Below are 20,082 nucleotides of genomic sequence, written 5' to 3'. Positions count from 1 at the left end.
CTTTCCAATCTTCTGGTATCAAATCTCTTTCAGCATCGTTTTCTATCTGAGAGTGAGCACCTAAAAGAAAGCAAGTGCTCAGTAGGACCAAGCAGGAAGTGGCAGAGGGAAGGAGAGCACCATGGCAGGTCACACTTCCCTTGACTTTTCTCCTACTTGGTTGAGAAAGGATACCTTGTGCAATTACCACAGAAAGATGGTTCCTAGGCCATGCCTGGAAGTGTGTTTCATCAGTCTTGCTCACCAGCTCGTATAACTTTATTGACTTTCAAACTATTCTTTCCATCTTTTCATTTTGCAGATCTTCATCACCTTTTCCTTTTGCTTTGTCATGTTAGAGGGGTTTTTGTGTTACTGTACCTCTCCTTGTTGTGACTGTCCCTGACAGCAAACTCCATTCTAGCTTGCTTTCTCCACTACTTATAGAAGCAGTGCTTGACTTTGGTGCTGCTTGGAGTTAGCTTGAGCTACAGAAGAGTGAAGTCAGTGTAAATACAGTTGCTTTTACAGTTGTTCATAATCCTTGTTAATGGAAACTAAAATTTTGGAAGAAACTTGTGAATTTTCAAGTTGAAGAGTAAAGTGATAGCTGCTGATACAAAGTCTGTAACAACAGACTTGGGAAGATACCCCTAAAGAGATTTATTTTTTTTTAAACATGTTAGCATTCAAAACTTTTCTCTAACGAAGGCCTTAAATCTGTTTTAATCAAAGCCTGGAATTTGCAATATTTATTGCAGCAATGTAAGAAAACTTTCTGGTTTCTATGGGCAGAAGAGATTTTTTCTTCCATTTCTTCTCACCCCAGACACTGGTAAAACCAGAGCAATCTACCCTGCAGATGTTCTTCTGGGCAGCGAGCACGTAACCAGAACTTCCGGCAAGGTCATGTACTTGGAGCTGTCCTGGTTTCCTGCCCCTTGGGATGCAGAACATCTCACTGAGCAGCAAACAGGAGGTGAAATAATAGGCCATGAAGTTTGCGAAAAACTGCAGTGGGATTTTTAGCCCTCTTGATTGCAGGTTAAGTGTGTTACTCATTTAATGTTGTCCCTCTACAGATTGCAGGACCTCGGGTAGCTAACAGCTGGTGTGTAACGCTTGCTACAGGATGCTCAGTTTCACAATGTGGTGCTTCATGACATCGTCTAACTGGCTTACTGCATGGGAGATCATTATTCTTGAACTCTGTCTTAGAGAACAGGGCATCTGTAAAACCACAGAAGGACATGCAGAAACTCTTACGTACCCTACTTTTGCGTGTCTGTCTCAGACAGCTGCATGGAAAAGTTGTTGCTTGCACACTGAAGTAATCTGGATGCAGTGATGGGAAAACTGGGCACCACATGGAACAATTTTCTATTAGGTCATTATGAATTATGCCTGACCTTCACCAAGTTCCTGGGTAAATTAATTGCTTTATGATCCTCCAACCTGAAAGCATTGTCTGGCCTTTGTCCTGACACGTCTGGTGTCCTTGTCCTTTTTTTATTTTTATTTTTTGTGTGTGTTTGTGTCAGTTAACAAAATAAATATGAAAGTCCTTAGTTCTACATGTTTTCAGGCTGATGCTTGGTGTGAGGTTGTATCATGGCTGAATTAACTGTCCCTGGTCCAAGCAAATACAACAGATGTTAGAAAGGTAGGGGAAAGGACAGAGTAAGCATCTCTGGTGTAATTCTATTGACATTGCAGACCTGCATGTGACCCATTGATAGGAAGATGTTTCTTCCCCATAAACTACTGTGTGTTGGAAATTGGTAGGGCTCTAAAGCAAATCTAGACTTCAGTTAATTTTGGTAGCAAGTGAATGCTTCATCTTTGCCTTTTACCTTGTACTGTCCTGTCATCTAGGCAATGAGGTGGAAACCAAGAAGGGAAGGCAAATGAGCATCAGTCATTCACTTTTGGAAATAGTCACTTTAGGGTTTTTTCCATGGAGCTTCTGCAGTAATTAGTCTGGGAGCTAACCAAGCAGCCTCTTTGGATTTTATGCATCCAGCCTTGTAGGTTTTATTCTAAACTTGAAAGAATGTTGCTACAAAGTGTGATGTTTTATTTAGAACATACTTCCTTGCAGTACAAGCTGTTGTACAGTCTGTCTGGAAACAGGGCAAGTAGGCCAGACACATTGCACTGTAAACCATGTAGGCACACACAAGCCACCCAGATGATGCTGTTGTTCTCCTGGATGAACTCATCAGTGATCAAGTTGAAAGTTCGTAAGAAGTGGCTAAAAATGATGCCTTTTTATAATGCATGCAGGGGTGAGGGGGAAGTTGTTGAGGGCTGTTTTCAAGCATGAGACTTTATTTTTAGCTGATACATCATTTACTCAGGCCTCTTCTGGATGAAATACACTTTCCTCAGTAAGTGAAGTAAGAAACATAATAGACACAGACAACACTTGGGTGCTTTAATTCCTGTTGAAGTTAAAAGCATCTGATTACATTTCTAGAAGTTTACAGTACTCTGGGGTGTGGAGAGCTTCCTCTGCTTTTTAACTTCATATTTAGTATTAGAAATAGAATGTACCCTGTGAAGTCTTCACTGGTGACCTGAAGTGACTTCATATAATTTTGTCCTCAACATCTTTCAACATTGTAATAGAGCAGAGTTAATAGAAATTGGTAGAAGGAGAGTATTGCCACAGTTCTGCATGCAAAATATGTCTGTATGCCTGTACATCTCCTTTGTTGAATTTTTGGGGTTTAGTTTGCTTTAAAAAGCTAGGTACAGAACCATAGTGTTTTTCTTTTAAAGGGCAGAGATCAACAATGGACTGTGGAGAAGCTTCTACAATGCTGAGTTTTGGGTTGATGTTAACTTCATCAGACCGTGGGTTATCACTGAGCAAAAAATCTGCTGAGGAATTGCAGCGTGTAGGCTGAACTGGATGGTGTTAGAGGTAACTTGCCATGAGAGGTTTGAAATGCAGTCCTGTGTGACTGTCTTTTACAGGTGTTGTAAGACCCTCTTGATGCTTCCTTGTTTCTGTCTTATACCTGTGATGCTATTTACCACTTTAAAAAGGCAGTAAAGGACTGAAGTGAAGTGATAAGTTAGGACTACAGAAGCAGAGATTTTCAAAGTACTGTTCTGTGGCCTGGGGGAAGGGGGTTTTTGTGTTTTCCCACCCCACCCCCCAGCCCAACTCTGCTGTGATTTTTAAGCTTTTATTCGGGGATCTTTCTTTGTATTGCTTAATTGTGTTGTATGTGCTCATGCTCACAGGCTCTTTTAGATAGGACTAAAATTCAGTGAATTTTGACTTTATGTCTAGCCTTTTGCTCATTCTCCTAGTGAAATACAGAAACATAAAATGTCAATGTGTGATGGAGATTAGGAGAGGAAAAAATCTTATTACCTGTGACAGCGTGACTGAAGTCAAGTCTTGCTTATTAGCTTCATCAATCAAGTGTGACATTTTGTTCCAAGACTTTCTTTTAAAGAACACCTGAAGTTAATACAGCCTCCTCTTCGGCACAAAGAAATGAAAATACCCTTCTGTACTGAGATGGGAAACTGAGCTCACACAAAACAGGCATCCACTGTTGATCTTTGAGGTAGGTCCTGTTGGTGGTGGTATCTGTTGGTGTTAGGCAAGTCCACTTCTAAGCCAACACAAAGGGCTTTTGAACTCCATGGAACTGGGGTTTGAGGCGACCTGTTCCTGAGAGCCTTTTTGCCAACAGAGCAGTTTCCCAGGATATGTTCTGAGTTGGAGAGGTCTACAGACTCTTCTTGCTGCAACAGTCAAAGACCTATAAATGACCATGCTGCAATTAAGGTTGTCAAAGATCCTCTGTTTTTACTGGGGTTTTATAATAGATTTTAAGTGACTTCTGTTCCACCTTGGGCATCAATGGAAGTTGGAAGGTGCAAGTAGGTATGTGTCTATTCCATGGGATAGAGTGATAAACAGTGCTTGCTGAGAATTAGTATGGCTTGACCAAACTGGGGTCCTACAGCCATTGGCGTTTTATTTGTATCTGGGGGTTTTGTGTGTTATATTGATACTGGCATGACTCTTGTAGACTCTTATTCTTGAATTGTATGTCCCTTAAAATTAGTTGTTTATGGTCAAATGGAATGGGGGAGGCTTTTGGGTGGGAGCAGTGGGGAGAGATGAGGTAGAGGGAGTAGTCTCGTTCCATCCTCAAGCTAAGCTTGTTTCATGGGAAATGCTGCAAATTATAAAGGATTTTAGCGAGAAGCTGGTAGGTCTTAAACTAATAAAATAGCAAGGTCTTGGGCACCCTGTCTGTTGCATAGAGTACTTGGGTGTAATTCAGGGTATCTGAGATCTCCCCATAAGAGTGACTGTGGGGGAAGCAGAGAAACAAAGGCTGGAACTCAGAGGGTCTCCAGCCCAGCCTCCTGTTCACAGCAGGGTCAGCTCTGAGGTCAGGCCTCTCAGGGCCTCATTCAGTTGGGGCTTGAAACATCAAAGGATGGAGAGTCACAGCCTCTCTGGGCAGCCTGTGCCACTGCCTGACTGTCCTCTTGGGGGGGAAAAAATGTCACCTTATGTCCAGGCTGAACCTCTCCTGTTTTAAGTTTATGCCTGTTGGTTTTCACCTTCCTGCCCTGTACTGCTGTCAAGAGTCCATCTAAGATTTCTTGATGACCTCTGGAGGTTCTGTTAGGTCTCCCAAAAACTCTCTCTGCCCTGGGCTGAACAAGCTCATCTGCCCCATCATCTCAGTGGCCTCTGCTTAACTCTCTCCAATTTATTGGTGTCTTTAGTTTTGGGCCCCAGAAATAAACAAGACAGTGTCTAAATGTGGTCAAAAGAGTCCTGAGTAGTGGGAGATAATCCCTTCCCTCCATCTACGTACTGGCTCTGCTTGTGTTCATGCAGCCCAGGGTGCTGTTGTCTGTCTTTGCATACTGCTGGCTTGTGGCCAGCTTGCTATCCACCAGGACCTCAAGGGACATTTCATAATGTGTATCAGCTATTCTTCCCCTTTCTAATTCCAGTTATCATAGATTGTTGTTCAGGATTAACGTTTCCCCCATCAGCAAAAAAAATGGAATATACAGTAGCAAAACACTTTTGGTGACATAAGGCTCAAGATCGTTGTCCTTCACAAATGAATACACATAGGTTTTTGAGGTGAATAAGAGATAGGTGGCAACGCAGGATGCTATTGGAAAGAAAAGTTGCAACCTGAAATCAACATCATGATGGTAGTTGGTGGCATTCAGCTCAGAAGAACCTACTTTGAAACTGTAACATCTAAACCTAAAAATAAATGAATTATTTATATTTTTTTTCCTCTGCACTCAAGATGACTGATGCAATTACTGCCTTCTACTTCAAACATATGTCCTTTTTGGTTTTTGTGAGGAGGGAAGTTTGGATGAACTGTAATCTAATGATCCACATAAATAATGTCCTATATTCAGCCTGCTCATCTTAATGGTTCTGATGATTTGTCTCTTCAGCATACTATTCTTTCTTTATAATTAGAATATAAACCTTCTAAAAATGTTTGCAATATGCCAGGTGAGTCATTAGCTTGCAAGACAAACAATGTCTTGCAAGACATACCTTTCCTTTGGATTTTACTCTGCGAATATGCTGACTTATATTAAATAACACAACTCTTTCCCTCAGCTGTATCTGCAGCTTTCTTAAAGACAAAGTAAACCCTCAGCTTCAGATAGAGGTGACGTTTTAAGGCTTACTCTTGGCTTCTTTCAGCCTCCAGCAACTGTTAACCTTTCAAATTGATGCATGTTTTGCTGTACTACTTAAAATATCATAGAGTCACAAGAATTCAGATGGTTAATATTTATTTACGGAAAACTTCATTCATATCTTGAGACAGATCTTGCAATAGTTTTGCTGTTCTATGTGACTGTAGTCGTATTGCTGCTCTCCAAGAAAAGCTACAGCTAGTTTTGGACAGGGATGCTCCTGTCCGGTTTAAGATAAAACCGGATGAAACAATTGGCAGTGAGTGGGTATGTGGGTGTGTTGCTGGAGGGAGGAGGAGGTTGATTTATGGAAGTGGTGTGGTATGGGATAAAATCCAGCAAGTTGAGAAACTCAAGTGTATGGGAGATCCAAACTGCGTCCTTGCTCCATCGTCCTCAATCTAGAGCCTTAGAACATGAGTCTCTTTGTGCCAAAGGGCAAACTTTTAACACTGGGCCAAGAGGTTTTCAGTGGTGCATCTGTATTGTTGGTGTAAGCTACTTCTTGGGAATTAGTGAAAGATAGCTAACAAAGTCAAACCTACTCGTCTTTAGGCTTCCTCCAGCTGCATGACTTAAAATCAGAAAAGGCAGAAAAGCTGCCTACAAAAGGAGAAGAGGGGAAATATCTTGCAGGTTCCTTGGTGAGAAAATGTGAATGCGTATAGCTTAAAGCTGGAACAACTTCTTAGGCTGCAGAAAAACACAGCTGCAAGTTCACATGAGTGTGAAACCAAGTAAAAGCATAAACTCAGTGTCTCAGAGTGGTGGGTGAGTGCTGTGGCCAACAGGCTGCTCCCCACTGGGTGCCTGCTGGCTCTGGGTATCCTGCTGCAAGTCTGGCCCTCTCTAACAAAAGTGGTATTTCAAAAGTGCAGGAAGCTGGGTCTTCAGACACTTGTATTTGTCTCCCCAAACCTGTAACTTCTGTCAACTTCTCAACTGAATTGTGTAATTGTTGCACTCTTTCTTTCAACAAGCTCACAAACATTCATCACCCTGATTATCTGTCGCTCATAGAAATCTTTTTCTCATATGTGTCTTCCTTTCCCTCAAGTGGACCTTGAAAGCCTTCCTGATCTGCAGACACTAAACTTGCTGAGGAAACTCTTTCCTTAAGAAAAGAGGAGGCTATAAGTCAAGTCCCTCTCCCTGACCACAAATGCATCTTTTTCTAAGCACACCTAATGGTAATTGACAGAAACTTTTCTGTCAAACTCTGATGGCATGTAAATGTCATCCAAAGCTAGAGATGCTCATCTTGTTGACTGAGGTGCTTTAACAACTTTACTGGAAGTAAAATAGAGTACTAGTTTATTTTGTATGGGACTCTATTTCTTTTTTTTTTTTTTCACTTAAAAGAAACTTATTACATTTTGAGTGGAAAAGAGGTTGGCAGAAATTAGAATCATAGAATAGTTTGGGTTGGAAGGGACCTTTAAAGGTCATCTAGTCCAACCCCCCTGCAATGAGCAGGGACATCCTCAACTAGATGAGGTTGCTCAGAGTTCCGTCCAACCTGACCTTGAATGTTTCCAGGGCTGGCGCCTCTACCACCTCTTTGGGCAACCTGTGCCAGTGTTTCACCACCCTCGTTGTAAAAAATTTCTTCCTTATATCTAGCCTGAATCCTTCCCTCTTTTAGTTTAAAACCATTACTCCTTGTCCTACCGCAACAGGACCTGCTAAAACACTTGTCCCCATCTTTCTTATAAGCCTCCTTTAAGTACTGAAAGGCTGCAGTAAGGTCTCCCTGGACTCTTCCCCTGGCTGAATAACCCCAACTCTCTCAGCCTGTCCTCATAGGAGATGTGCTCCAGCCCTCTCATCATTTTTGCAGCCCTTCTCTGGACCCATCTCATTAGGTCTTGCAAAGGTCTTATTAGGCCTACAGGTTTATGATTATTTGAACTTACTCAGCTGTGAATTGTGGTAACAATCTTTTTAAAGAGTTTATAAGCTGTTTTCTTTACAGAAATTATTTACTAAAATCCCCTAGAGGACCATTTATGGAGGTATATGGAAATGGGGAATGCTGCCCTACAGTCCTACTTGTTTGAAGATGACTGTAAATTCTTGCCTTCTGATTTGGCCTCCCAGTCTAGCCAGGATGTCAATAGCTTAATGTATGTGTGTGTCCACTGTCCTTGTTTGAGGTAAAACAGAAGCACTCAGTGGCCAAGCACAGCCCAAACCATGATATCAACATAAGTGAATCGTCGCAAGAATCACAGGGCATAACATTAATGTCTGTCCCTGTACTTAGCAGACGACAGCATTTACAAAGCCTGTCTGCCAGACATTGAGGCAAACTTTTTACCTTATGGACCAAGACAGCAGTATAGACTGTCTGTACTTTTGTTTGTAGTGTAAGTCTTGCCTCTAGGTCTTGAAAACCTTCTTGGTAGAGTCAGGTGGAATTTGTTTTGTGCTCCAGTGGAGGAAACTGCTTTTATGTCCATAGCCTTTCCATGGACCTAGTTATTGGCCGTGCCTGTGCTGTAGGGGACTGGCTGTTGAAGCCTGCAGGGTGAACTGTTCCTCTCCAAGTTTGGAGGGCTTTGATGTTGACTTCTGTGGCATCAGGACTATAAAATTTCAGCTGGTGACTGAATTATAGCTGGCATCAGCTATAAAATTTCTTTCTGGTGACTTACCCCCTGCTCCCTTTTTAGTTAAAAGGGAGAGAGCAAGGAGAATTATTTTTGTAATTCCAAGGGTGGGCTTGTAAAGAGATCCAAAGTTGGCACTTTTAACTGTTTGCCATGCTTGTTGTGTCAGTTATGCTTTTTCTTTACAACCAATGACCTTCCTTTTGAGATTAGCTTTCTGGGTAGAAAGCGGGGGTTTATGAACAGCAAAACTGGCTTCTTAAAATACAGTCTTAGAAACAGTCTAATTTTTAATGAGCATTCAAAACAAATTTATAATTGTCCATAGCTGGTAACTGTTCTTGAAGGGAGAGTATCTTGACGCTCCTACCATGCCGCGCTTGGATGAGCCAATTCTGGAGCTCAACCAAGTAGAACTTCCTTTAAAGCAGTAGTAAGAACGCAGCATCGTTTTCAGCGGGGACCTTGATCAGAATGAAGAAGGAGCTGACCTCAGAGGCTGAGGCCAGCACACACTTTTAGAGGGGGTTGATTTGACAGTTCCTGGCACTTCTGGCGTGTTCCTTACACTGCTGCCCTTATAGGTCAAATGTTGCAGCGAAGCTTACTTTGTTCAACTTGATGCTAAAAAGCTGAGACTTAGCTGTGAGAATCTTTCACAAACTGTATCTTTTAAACAGTAAGTTATTAGGTTGGAGAAGGGGAGCAGGTTACATCCCCTCCAGTTTTTGCTGATCTTCCGTACTCCCTGTGCTTGCTGTTGTTGAAGACCTATCAAAAGCTGTAGCAGGAAGTGTTAGGAGCCTGCCCACTGTGTTCATTAATGAACCGGAGTTTGATGTTAGCGACTCTGTCCTTGCAAGCAGGTGTCACTGCAGCCAGCACCAATTATAGCTGTATTCAGGGGACAGCAACACGATTCAGCCAGTCAAAAACAATATAAATGAATGAAGCTTTAACAGTTCAGGGATTATATATATTTAGCAAGCTGTATGTGATGTAATCCAACAAGATAGCTGCATTTTTCTGAACTTAAACACTTGTTCTGTTCCTGTCAGCAGGCAACAGCATAATGTAAGTTAACAAAAGGGAAATAATATCAGAACAAGGTAGGGTAAGAAGATTTTTATCCTATCAGTGCTGGTAGGTCCTGCAAAAGAATACCTACTTGAGATTCTCTCCATTTATAACTTTGTGACAAAAGAGGCCAGATTTTGAAGGCCTTCAGGTATTTTTCAGCATGCTGGCATGCAGTGCTGACAAAACATGGACTCTTAAATGATTTCTTAACAGCAGAACTTTCTTTCAGGCCTTTGTGTGTGGTTTGTACTAGTACAGAGCTTGAACTTTAAGTCTTGGATGAAGCTGTCCCAACAGCAGACATGTGTAACAGTACTCTGTTTTCTGGCAGCAAGTAAGGATGTCTTCTTGCCTTTTACAGGGTATGAAAGATGGCAATATTGAGAAGTCTGTATCTCTTAGTACGTAAATACTCCATTTTAGAAATCTGAAGTAAAGAGGTGATGAGTGGGAAGAGTCTGCAGTACATAGGCAGGGTTATATTTATGATGTTTCTTCCCGAATTCTTCCTGTTCCTCTCTTACTGGAACTAAATTGTAATCATAATGAAAATAAACTGTAGGACACCAGATGTCAGAACGGATGGACAACTTAGTCAACTGTATCTATTAAACGATACATAGGAGATCTTAAAATAAAGTTGGTCACCAGGAAAGTTAATTACCTGACATCTCCTATAGTGAATTAAATCAGGACCCAGTAGTAGCTCTTTGCTTACATGCTACTTTTACCTGAGGTCTCCAAGTGCTGTTGCAAATTCTAGGGAAGAGAGGACTTTTAACAGCAGAGCAAGCTGAGTGTCTCGAAGCTGCCACTTGGAAGCTGATGTGAACCAGACATGTGTTTGAAGAACACAAGAGGTGTTTGAAATTGTCTAGATTTTTCTTCAAGTTTTCTCACTTAATTCTGTGCTCTTAATCAAATTTTGTACTCTTCTGAAAAGAGACATGGATAGTAGTCTGGTCAAAGTATGTGCTCAGGCTGAAGAGTGTGAACAAACTATGCTTTTCCGTTTTGTTTTTACTGACATGCGACTTCTTAAATCTTCCCCGTGTATTTCTATAGAAGTTTTGTTTCAAGAGCAATTTAGAAAACTGAAGTACCACTTATTTTTTTTCTTGTTAGTAAATACTTCTCAATTCTGTTTCTACAGCACTGATATCACCTGCAAAAAAAGAGGTCATCAGTGATCAACAGATTACGGCTCCAGCCACACAAACCAAACTGTCATCATGAAGCACTTCTTGAGGTAACTCTTCTTTATTTTTTCAAAAGTGTTCAATTAACTTAAAATAGTTAAATAGTTACTGCTATGTTGCAGTGAGGTTAAGTGTTTTAGCTATTACCAGTAGTACAGAAGATGTAAACTAGTTTATACTAGATTGCTTTCTGTTCACCTAGATTTCAATATTTAATTAAAACTTTTTTAATTTAAAATTTCCTTCTCAGTTCTCTATAGAAGCAAAGAATGTGGGAACTGTCTCATGGGATCGGAGCAGTGATGTATCAAATCAGTAGTGCCTGATATGTCAGGAAAATAGGAGAAAAAGTAACATAGAACAGTGCTTGAAAAACGTTGCAGTTGCTTTTGTTTTTTTTCTTCCCAACTCTTGTCTGCTGTATGAATTTTTGGGGTGTTGTTTGGGAAAGCAGAGAAGGGGAGACGCTTGGTGAAGACGTGCAAGTGTTTTTGAGGCCAATTGTGCTCAATTCAGGAAGAAACGTCTATTGCTTGCTCTTACATATGACTTGCAGTTATTTCTCTATGAACCAAGGGTAGAATGGGGGACTTTCGGACACCAGCTGTAGGTGCAGAAAGCCCATGTTGTCTTTGTTCTGTAGTCAGTGGAGAGAGTTGAGCACTCCTAGAAGCTATCACAGATCAAGAGCTTAATTTGTGCATAAACCAAAGAAATTATATTCTGTCTGGATGGGAAAAACCTTTTCGAGAGGGCTGAAGCATATGCTTCTGTATAGAGCATCTGTCACTATATTTTTCTATCTTTTTAGACTGTTTATAGCAAGGAATCTTATACAGTGTGGATATCAGCATCGTTACCTCTAGGCTGATCATCTGTAATGATTTTGCTGCCAAACCAGCCTTGGCTTAAGCATTTCTGTGCAGTGTTTGGGTCAGTTTCCTTTAGTATCTTGAGCCAGATGCAAAAGTACTCTGTAAGCAGGATACACACAGGTTAAAAGTATTTGCTAACACCCACAAAAGACAGCTAAGATTTAATGAGCAATTAGGCTAAGTGTTAGTGTGCTCCCCACCCTGATAAGCTCCAGTCAGGAGGGAAAGGATTGGCCCCTGCAGCTCCGTGGCCCAGATCCTGGATATTCCCAGGTCTTCCACCAACTCCATTGATAATGGTCCAGTGACCTGATGGTTCACAACTAGCTTAGCTAATATCACTGCCGTGTTTTTTCCCTTTACAAAACTTAAAAAAATGTGTCTCATAGTACATTTCTAACACAAAGTCCAGCCATTGAGACGATAAAAAGATACAAGAAGATACATGTTGTGCCATATAGTAAGACTGCTTTTAATCAACTGAAGTCCTACAGCATTTGAACAATTGCAAAACTTCAAAATAAGTCCTAAATTAAATTGCTTGCTTGTGCAGTCTCATTTCTCCATATGAATTACTTTCTCTAATCCTGCCTTTCCCAGGACTGTGTTGCACATCTGAATAGCAAAGAAAGGGGCTGTGCTTACACACATCGGGTACTTTGACATCTAGATCTTTTGTAAGAATATAATTTTTAGACTGGGGGATCTTTAATGTAACAGAATTGGCTTTTCATCTACCTGCTTTCAACAGCTGCTGCTTTCCAGGGAAAGGAGAAGATTTTTCTTTTTTTTTTTTCTTTTTTTTAAAACAGACAGTACAGTACTTGAAATAACTAAATCCCTAAATTCAGGGGAGTGCTGTTGGCCAGCAAACTACAGGACTCTTATGCTCGTATTTCTCCATCCAAGGTGATGTCTAAATGAAAAGGGGTTTTAGGTTGTTCTAGGTTTATTTTCTTTCTCAACTTGCTCTGATATGAATTATTCCGAAAGCCTGAAATATTACTTATGAAATAATAAAACCATCTTTCAGTGAAATATTTCATCTTTCAGTGCTTTCTTTTTTTGTAAAGGGGTTTTGAGGAGTCTGTCAGTGACACTTCCACTTTGACTGTAACTTATCTTAAACATCTGAAATAATAACAACTTGGAAAATCCACTGTAGCAGACACTTAGGTTTTTTCAATAAAACCTAGAAACTTGACACTTTCTCTTGATCTACTGCAAAACAGTCTGTAAGCACTAGCAGATTTTAAGCATAAGTTCTGTCTTACTGGAGTCACATCAGATAAAATGAAAATGAAGTCGGCAAAAAGCAAAAGCAGGGAAAGTGTGGAAAGCTGCTGTTAAAAACTACTCTTATGTCTTCCTTAGTTGCCACGGTGACTTGCTTTCATGTCTAAATGGAGAGATAAGGTGGATTTCAGTTGTCAAGTCTGCAAAGGCACAGAGTGAAAAAAATTTCTTGTGTTTTAAAGGAGCTAATAGCAGGTTTGCCTATGTCAGAAACAGTGATTGGTACGTTACTACTTGGTTGACCTTGTATACAGACTGTAAGTTATACAAATAAACCAAAGATAGTCAAGTTAATTGGCTTCTAACAGGGTAGTATCACTTGCTTACTCGCCTATTTGGGCAGCTTGTCATCCTTAACTAACTTGTGCGTCCTTGACTTCTTAAGCTGTAATCAGAATTCTCAGGAAGGAAATATTGATGTGTAATGTTTTCCTCTCTGAGCTGAGGATGTCCTTCAGGAAAAATAGTTGTGTGAGAGTCTTTCCTATTCATAAGACCTAAAACAAGACACACAGGAAAGAAAACAATATGTAATAGATGCAGTGGCTTTTGTTTCGTTCTTTTAAACTAGTGGATTTGGGGGCTTTATTTGTTGGTTTTTGCTTGCTTTTTTCCCACCATTTTAAGTCCAGTCACTAGCATTGGGTATCTCATTGAAGTTTTCATTTTACCCAAAGCATTTGTTCTGTTTGTTACTAGCTCTGAAAATACTAAGGTTCTAAAATTAGCAGGGGGAGGAAATAAGCACCTTCTATGTTATTAGTTTTAAAAATGTTACACAGTAATTAACCTCTGCTTCCTTTCATGGCAATGAAATACCGTATGTTGCATTATACAAACATCTTGCTATTTAGGTGAACATGCCTTACACAGGAAAGGGCTTCACAGAAATATTGGACAACTTTGGAAACCTTTCTCAATCTTCCTTCTGCCTATTTATCATGGAGAAGGCTGGCCTAGAACCAGTCTGGCTTTTTATTTAAAGGTGAAAATTTCATGAAATTGTGATGACATACTGTCATTGGAGAGAGATGTAAATTCTAGTAACCACCACGTTTGCCATTCCCGTCACACTGACAGAACATCAGTTTGGCTAGTCAAGGGCAAACCTTGTAATCCCGTGTTGAGAACCACTTCTGTCCTTTCCTTTGTAAAGTCAGGGTGTGAAACAACGTGCTCAGTTCTGTTGCTTGCTCTTTTACCGCAGGCAGGGCAGCACATGCTGTGGAGAATAGAAGTGTTGTGAGTGCAGCGGTGGTACTCTTACTTTGCGCTCTTTTGGGCTCTAAAATTCTCTGTCTTGCAAGGATCCTACTGGTTGTAGAACCCTCTTTCTTCATCCATGCCCTCATGGAAGAGAGCTCTCCGGCATCTCTGCTGAGCCCCATTATTGCCGATATGGATCGGTTGCTTGCTTGGTTTTGCAGGGTTCCTGATAGTCCTTGGAAGGTACTGATTGCCTAATTCTTTTTTTGGTTGAAGCTGTTCTTGGCAGAAAATTAGAGATGAGAAGCAGAGTGACATACAGCAGGGAAAATATGAAAAAGAAGCAGAAGAGCAAGGAAGAAGGAGTGGTGAAATAAATGCATATACCAGCCCTTATCTGATGTTTGCTAATTACACAGAAGAAAACTGCTTTTCTGTGGCACATGAGGCTGTTGTGGTAGCTTTAAGCACTCAGTAGTATTCTGTAAGTATCTTCCAGACATGCAAGGGAGTACTTATTTATTTCAGAATATTTTTTTTGTTTTGATTTTTTTTTTTCTTTCTTGGAACCCAAGTAACAAGTACATTTTTCTGTAGCATTAATCTCGGAGTTCAGTGACCCCTTCTGTGATCCAAGTTGGGAGAACTATGCTGGGTCGCATTGGTATTGCTCAGGAGCTAACAGGTAGCTTCTGATGTCCAAGTGATTGACATCAACGACTGGGAACATGTAATCCTGACTTCTCGTGGGAGGGTGGCTGCATGTGTTTCCACTCATACAGCATCCTTGGCAACTGCCTGTTGGTTGGGCCTGTGTACGTTAGCATCTTATGTAGTTTTTTCTTTGTTTTACCTGAATAAATGTTCATATGAACTCTTGTAATGTATTTTGCGTGTACAAACACAAAACCTGTATGTCCATACAGCTGCATGTAATACAGGAGGAGAAGGAGCTTGTATTGGGATGGGGAGGAGTAGAGAGCAAGTCTCTGAGGAACACCTTAGTTTCTGCCGTACTTCTGTTCTTAAAGCTCACCTCAGGATCTGAAGTATTGCTGTACATGACTACACAAGTTACTGGTGAAACACAATATTTTCTGTGCTGAGAAAACCTGCAAAGGCAAGCTGGGGTGGGGGGGGAAACAGCACAAAAACAGAGAAGAGAAGAGCAGAGAGGAGGTTTGGAATTGGACTCTGAAACAAACCAGAAGTTATTGCCACTGTGCTGTAGTCAGACAGACAGCTCACGCTACACTTCCGTGTGGGTTCTTGTTCAAGATGCACTATGTTTTTGTTTTGTAGCTGCCAGTGTCTCCACTTTGCTTACATGAACTGAAGTGCATAGCAGCTAGCATACAACTTGTCTTATTTAATCACCAGTGTGCTTTTATTACAGGACTTCTCCAAGCAAGAACTCCCTTTTATAGAGGACAACTCTTTGGAAAAAAAACAAACAAACAAACTTGTGTTACTTTTTATGCTGTTCATGTTACAAATGGAAGATTTCAACTGTTGTAAGCTTGAGATGGATGAGTAGTAGAAAATTGAAGGTATCCACAAAGGATGACTTTCTTCTATTAGCTACCTAGTCAAAACTAGTGTTTGTTTGCTTTATTAGTAATAGCTGCTAAGTATATTTTAATTAATCACAGATACAGTGTTTGCTTGCTGTAGTGACGTATTTTGTAGATGCATTTTTAGTAGTTAACTTTTGTGCAAACCACCGCCAAAGCAAAACTTTAGTGGGGAAGGTGGTTGCAACCATTTAATTCTACCCCATTTAGAGGTTTTTCCTTTGATTTGCAAATCTGTCGTTGAGTCTAATGGCAGCAAGATATAATTCAAATACACCTAACACCTTCCCCCTGCCCTCTGAAACTTATCCACATCACACAATACAGTAAGAAACAAGGTTTTGAGTAATGAAATAGATTGTGATGTTTCAGCCCTGAAGGCAATTAAGTGTAGGCATCAGCTTTCTTAAAAGACGTGTGGTCTTATGGGAGCTATCTTGTTCATTAGAAAGAAGTCTTACATGGGCTGTTACATGAAGTTAAGTGAGTCTGTCTTCCCTTCTTTCATATAAATGGGCTCTTTGGGTTGCTCCAGTAGAGACCTAACCTTTGGAAAAAAAGCAGGCCAGAAGTAAGGAACTAATTTCTACTACAAATGTGTGGTGAAAACACAGAACTTTGTTTTACCACACTCCACCTTCCAGTTTGGCATTGATCTCTTGTATTCATTTGTCTGGACCTTCAGCCTGAGTACAGAGCCGGGGTGTGCTGAGAAGGCTGAGGGACGGCTATAGGTTGTATTTTGGATTCTTCAGGGGTGATGGACTAGTCAAATCTGTGAAGGCTGATATTAAATGTCTAGTAGAAAAACAAAATGCCCAATGCTAGCCTGTGAAGTTTTTCAGGCAATTATTAAACGCTGCAATTGGAGTCATTAGTTGACTTTATATGAGACTGACTCTTTAATTGACTTACACTACTGACTGTTGGAAACTTAAAGAATGTCTCCTTTGCTGATGATAGACTTGCCTTTTTTGTAACTGGTCTTGTTCTTAATACTGAAGGTGATCACCTGCTGTGAAGCACATGCAAACTCCTCACAGTAGTGTGTTCTGGCACTCTTGTGGGGAAGGGGGGCCCCAAATATTTCAGTGTCAGCAGCTGAAACTTTTTTGCTTGTCGAAAACTTGATTCCAGTGTGGGAGTGATTCCTCATTCTTCAGGTTTCACTTTGTGTCTAAAATAGAGGCTTCCTGTTGCATAAAGACAAGGGGGTTGCCTGCATGCAGGCGTTTGGGAGTGTTAAGTGAATTAACAAAAAGTGTGAAGATAAAGTGGATGCTTTTAAAGCATGTTAAATACTCGTGTGGATGCTCTCCATTTAGACCTAAAATGTCTTTAGTTCCCTTAGCTTAATCCTCCTTCAAAGGAGATTAAGCTAAAGTGAACATAAAGCAGATTAAACTCCTGTGTGGACATTAACGTATCTTCCCTTCCCTGAATGTCCTTCTACACCATGCCCTTCAGAATGTTTTTAGAAAGTGATGGAGCTCTTTAAGCTTTATTAAAGTTATAACTGATTTGAGTATCTGGAATTCAGTATTTCAGAATAACCACTGCACTCCATTGAAAAGGATAATATAGAGTCTCCTAATAAATAAATGTCCTTTGAAAGCATCAGCAGCATGTGAGGGATATAATGGGCTAATGATGAGTACACATACAGACAGGCTTAGAATATAATGGACCAAATTCTTTTTGACCATTTAATGGCAAGCTAGCATATCAAAGCTGTATTGATGTTTTCCCATAATACAATCATAAAATATAATCACAGAGAGCTTGAGGTTGGAAGGGACCTCTGTAGGTCATCTAGTTCACCCCTCCTGCTCTGGCAGGGCCACCTAAAGCCAGTTGCCGAGAACTGTGTCCAGATGGCAATGTTCCTGCTGTCAGATCTTTGTGACTTGCCTTTTCTGAGATGTGCTTCTGAACCCAAGGACCCTGGGTAGATCCTGCCCTACCCCTCAAATCCCAGTGCACCGCACGGGGGTAACAGTTGAATAACATGGCAGGATCTGTGCCTTTATAGCTGCAGAAACAAGAAAGCTAAATTGTGTCCAAATACGTTGTAGCCCATGGAATCTGGTTTTGGGCTGTATTACATAACTGTGGTAGCAGAATGTGGGCTTTGGTAGCAGCTGCAATTATAACAAACTTTAAAATTGAGTGTTTCTCATGTACGCAGCCTTTTTCTGGCTTTCGTGGGATCACAGGATAGTTCAGGCTGGGAGGGACCTCAGTAGGTCTCTGGTCCAACCTCCTGTGCGCAGCAGGTCAGCTCTGAGGTCACACTGGGCTGCTCAAGGCTTTTTGACTCAGGGTTTAAAGTCTCTGAGGAGGGAGACTGCACAGCCTCTCTGGGCAACCTGTGCCATTACCTGACTGTCCTCATGGGGAAAAAGCTGCTTCTTATATCTAGACTGAGTCTCTTATGTTTCAGTTTATGACTGTTGTTCCTTGGCTTCCTGCCCTGTACCGCAGTGAAGGGCCCAGCTCTGTCTCCTCCATGATCTTTCCACAGGCACTGGGGGCTGCTGTTAGGTCCCCCTGAAGCTGTCTCTGCTCCAAGCGGAACAAGCCCAGCTCTCCCAGCCTCTCCTTGCAGGGCTTGTGCTCCAGCTCTACCATCTTGGGGCCTTCCACTGAAACCCATCCAGTTTGTCAAAGTCTGTCTTGTATCACTGGGGCTCAAAACTGCATGCAGTATCTAAATAAGGGCTTTTTTGGCTTATTGTCTGTTCTGTACTTTGAGAAATTGTGCAGCATCAGTGGTGTATAAAAGCTGATATTGAGAAGAACTGCCAGTCCTCAGGACAGGTTCTTAAACACCTTCTCTCCGGAAGGAGGGAAGCTTTGGTTTCCTTAATTGTCACTCGGGGACCTGACAGGAGTGTTGATTCATGTTTGCCAGGATAACCAGCCACTCTGCTTGGAGCAGCTGGGTGCAGAGGCAAAGCTAAGCCAGGGTATGGTGGCTCCCTGGATCCTCAGCAGCCATGATAGCAGGGTGAGCTGTGCTTCCTTCTCATGTAGTCCTGTTTCCCCAAAGCATTAATAAGAACTATATGGCCTTTTATTTTAGGGAGGCAAAGAGCTTTCTAGAAATACTGTTTTGAGAACGATGGAGCTGATTTGTTTTGTGCTTCCAGTTACGATGCTTTGTGTGTGGTTTTTTTTTTTTTGTTGTTGTTGGGTGAGACTAAAAAACATGATTTAACACCAGGATAAAAGTTTGCAGTGCAAATGCTGGTTTTGCTTTAAAGGTGACCTCAGGCTATGGGAATTTGGGGTGAGGAAGTATCTTCTGTTTGGGTGGTGACCGTGTTGAAACAAACTCTGCTCAAGACTCTTATTTCCAGGCTTCTTTTTTTTGCCAGGATGTTTGTCCAGGTATGCCTGTACTTCTACTGCAAATGCTTGTGGCGCTGCCTGAAATTCGTGGTCAGGAAGCTAACAGGTCGCTGTGAATTGCAAAGGATCTGTTACAATACCAAACCTGGAGCTGCCAGAACTATGAAAATAGGTAACTGCAAAATACGTAGTTCTGCATGCCTTTGTACCTTTCTGCGTGTGCTAAAAATAGTATGACTTAATTCTTATAAATAAATATATTGTTAAATGAATCCAATATAAACTTAGCTTGTCTGACTTGATGCTTTCAAATACTGTTCTCTTACAGAGGCATCACTGAAAGGTTCAAAAAGTAAGGTGAGTGAAAGATACCACCATTCACCTTTTATATTGTGTCCTGTGCAGTTGGTTTGTTCAGTATGTTGTTTGCTGGCCACAAAAAAATCACTTTAGGGTTTGATTTGATTTTTGCATTAAATTCATCTTCTACTGAAGAGGGTCTTGTGTCTGCAATAGCAGGTGGTCTTGCAAAGTCAGGGAGAGTGCCCTGTACTCCAGGGGCAGGTACGCTGTGGCACTGATGGAATTAAGGGGGCAACAGGTCATGGTGGAGGTGACAATGGTGATGTGTTGTAATTTGGGATTTCTTGGCTTGATTCCTCATCCTGTCCTAGAATTTCTGTAATCTGCAGTCAGTCACTTACACACTTTACACCTCAAGGCTTTTTTGTCTGGAAAGCAGGGATAAAAGGGGCCAAAGGCAGCAGTACTTAGCCAAGACACCTTTGTTCTCTGCTCTCCTTTTAAATACATCAATGGAGAAGAGCCTCTGTCATGTCTTCCTTTCGCTGCAGCACTGGTTGTGCTAACCTAAATTCTTCTCATAAAGCATTTGTGTATATGTTAAATAGCATCATTCAGCCATTCATTTCTCTTTGGTATGAAAATCAGTGATGTTGAAAAATTTACCTCAGCATCAGCAAAAACGATGTTGCGTAGTTCATAGTTCAGCACAGTGCTTCCAAATACACTTCTAGCACAAACAGAAAGGCAGAATCTTATTTAAAAACTTGCATTTAAGCAATCGTATAGGTTTGAGACAAAGCACCAGAAAGTTCGACCTCTTTAATTTTTTGGAAGGCACACTGATTTTTTTTGAATACTGAACTTCCAGGAACAT

General features: G+C 41.1%; 1 protein-coding gene across 9 annotated transcripts in view; it reads left to right on the top strand.

Moving 5' to 3' along the window:
- ELMOD1 (ELMO domain containing 1) overlaps window positions 1–20,082 on the top strand; it is a 56,013-nt gene that overhangs the window by 17,231 nt on the left and 18,700 nt on the right. For all 9 annotated transcript variants that reach the window (XM_074570341.1, XM_074570292.1, XM_074570283.1 and 6 more), the window contains exons 2-4: window positions 10,552–10,647; window positions 18,929–19,074; window positions 19,231–19,259. In XM_074570341.1, the coding sequence (XP_074426442.1) occupies window positions 10,631–10,647; window positions 18,929–19,074; window positions 19,231–19,259 (192 nt within the window). In that variant the 5' untranslated portion in view covers window positions 10,552–10,630. The remainder of the gene's footprint in view (window positions 1–10,551; window positions 10,648–18,928; window positions 19,075–19,230; window positions 19,260–20,082) is intronic.

The sequence above is a fragment of the Larus michahellis genome, chromosome 1, assembly GCF_964199755.1.
Source record: "Larus michahellis chromosome 1, bLarMic1.1, whole genome shotgun sequence".
NCBI classification, from domain to species: domain Eukaryota; kingdom Metazoa; phylum Chordata; class Aves; order Charadriiformes; family Laridae; genus Larus; species Larus michahellis.
The sequence above is the reverse complement of the archived record's forward strand: the minus strand, read 5'-3'. Positions and strand labels throughout refer to the sequence as shown.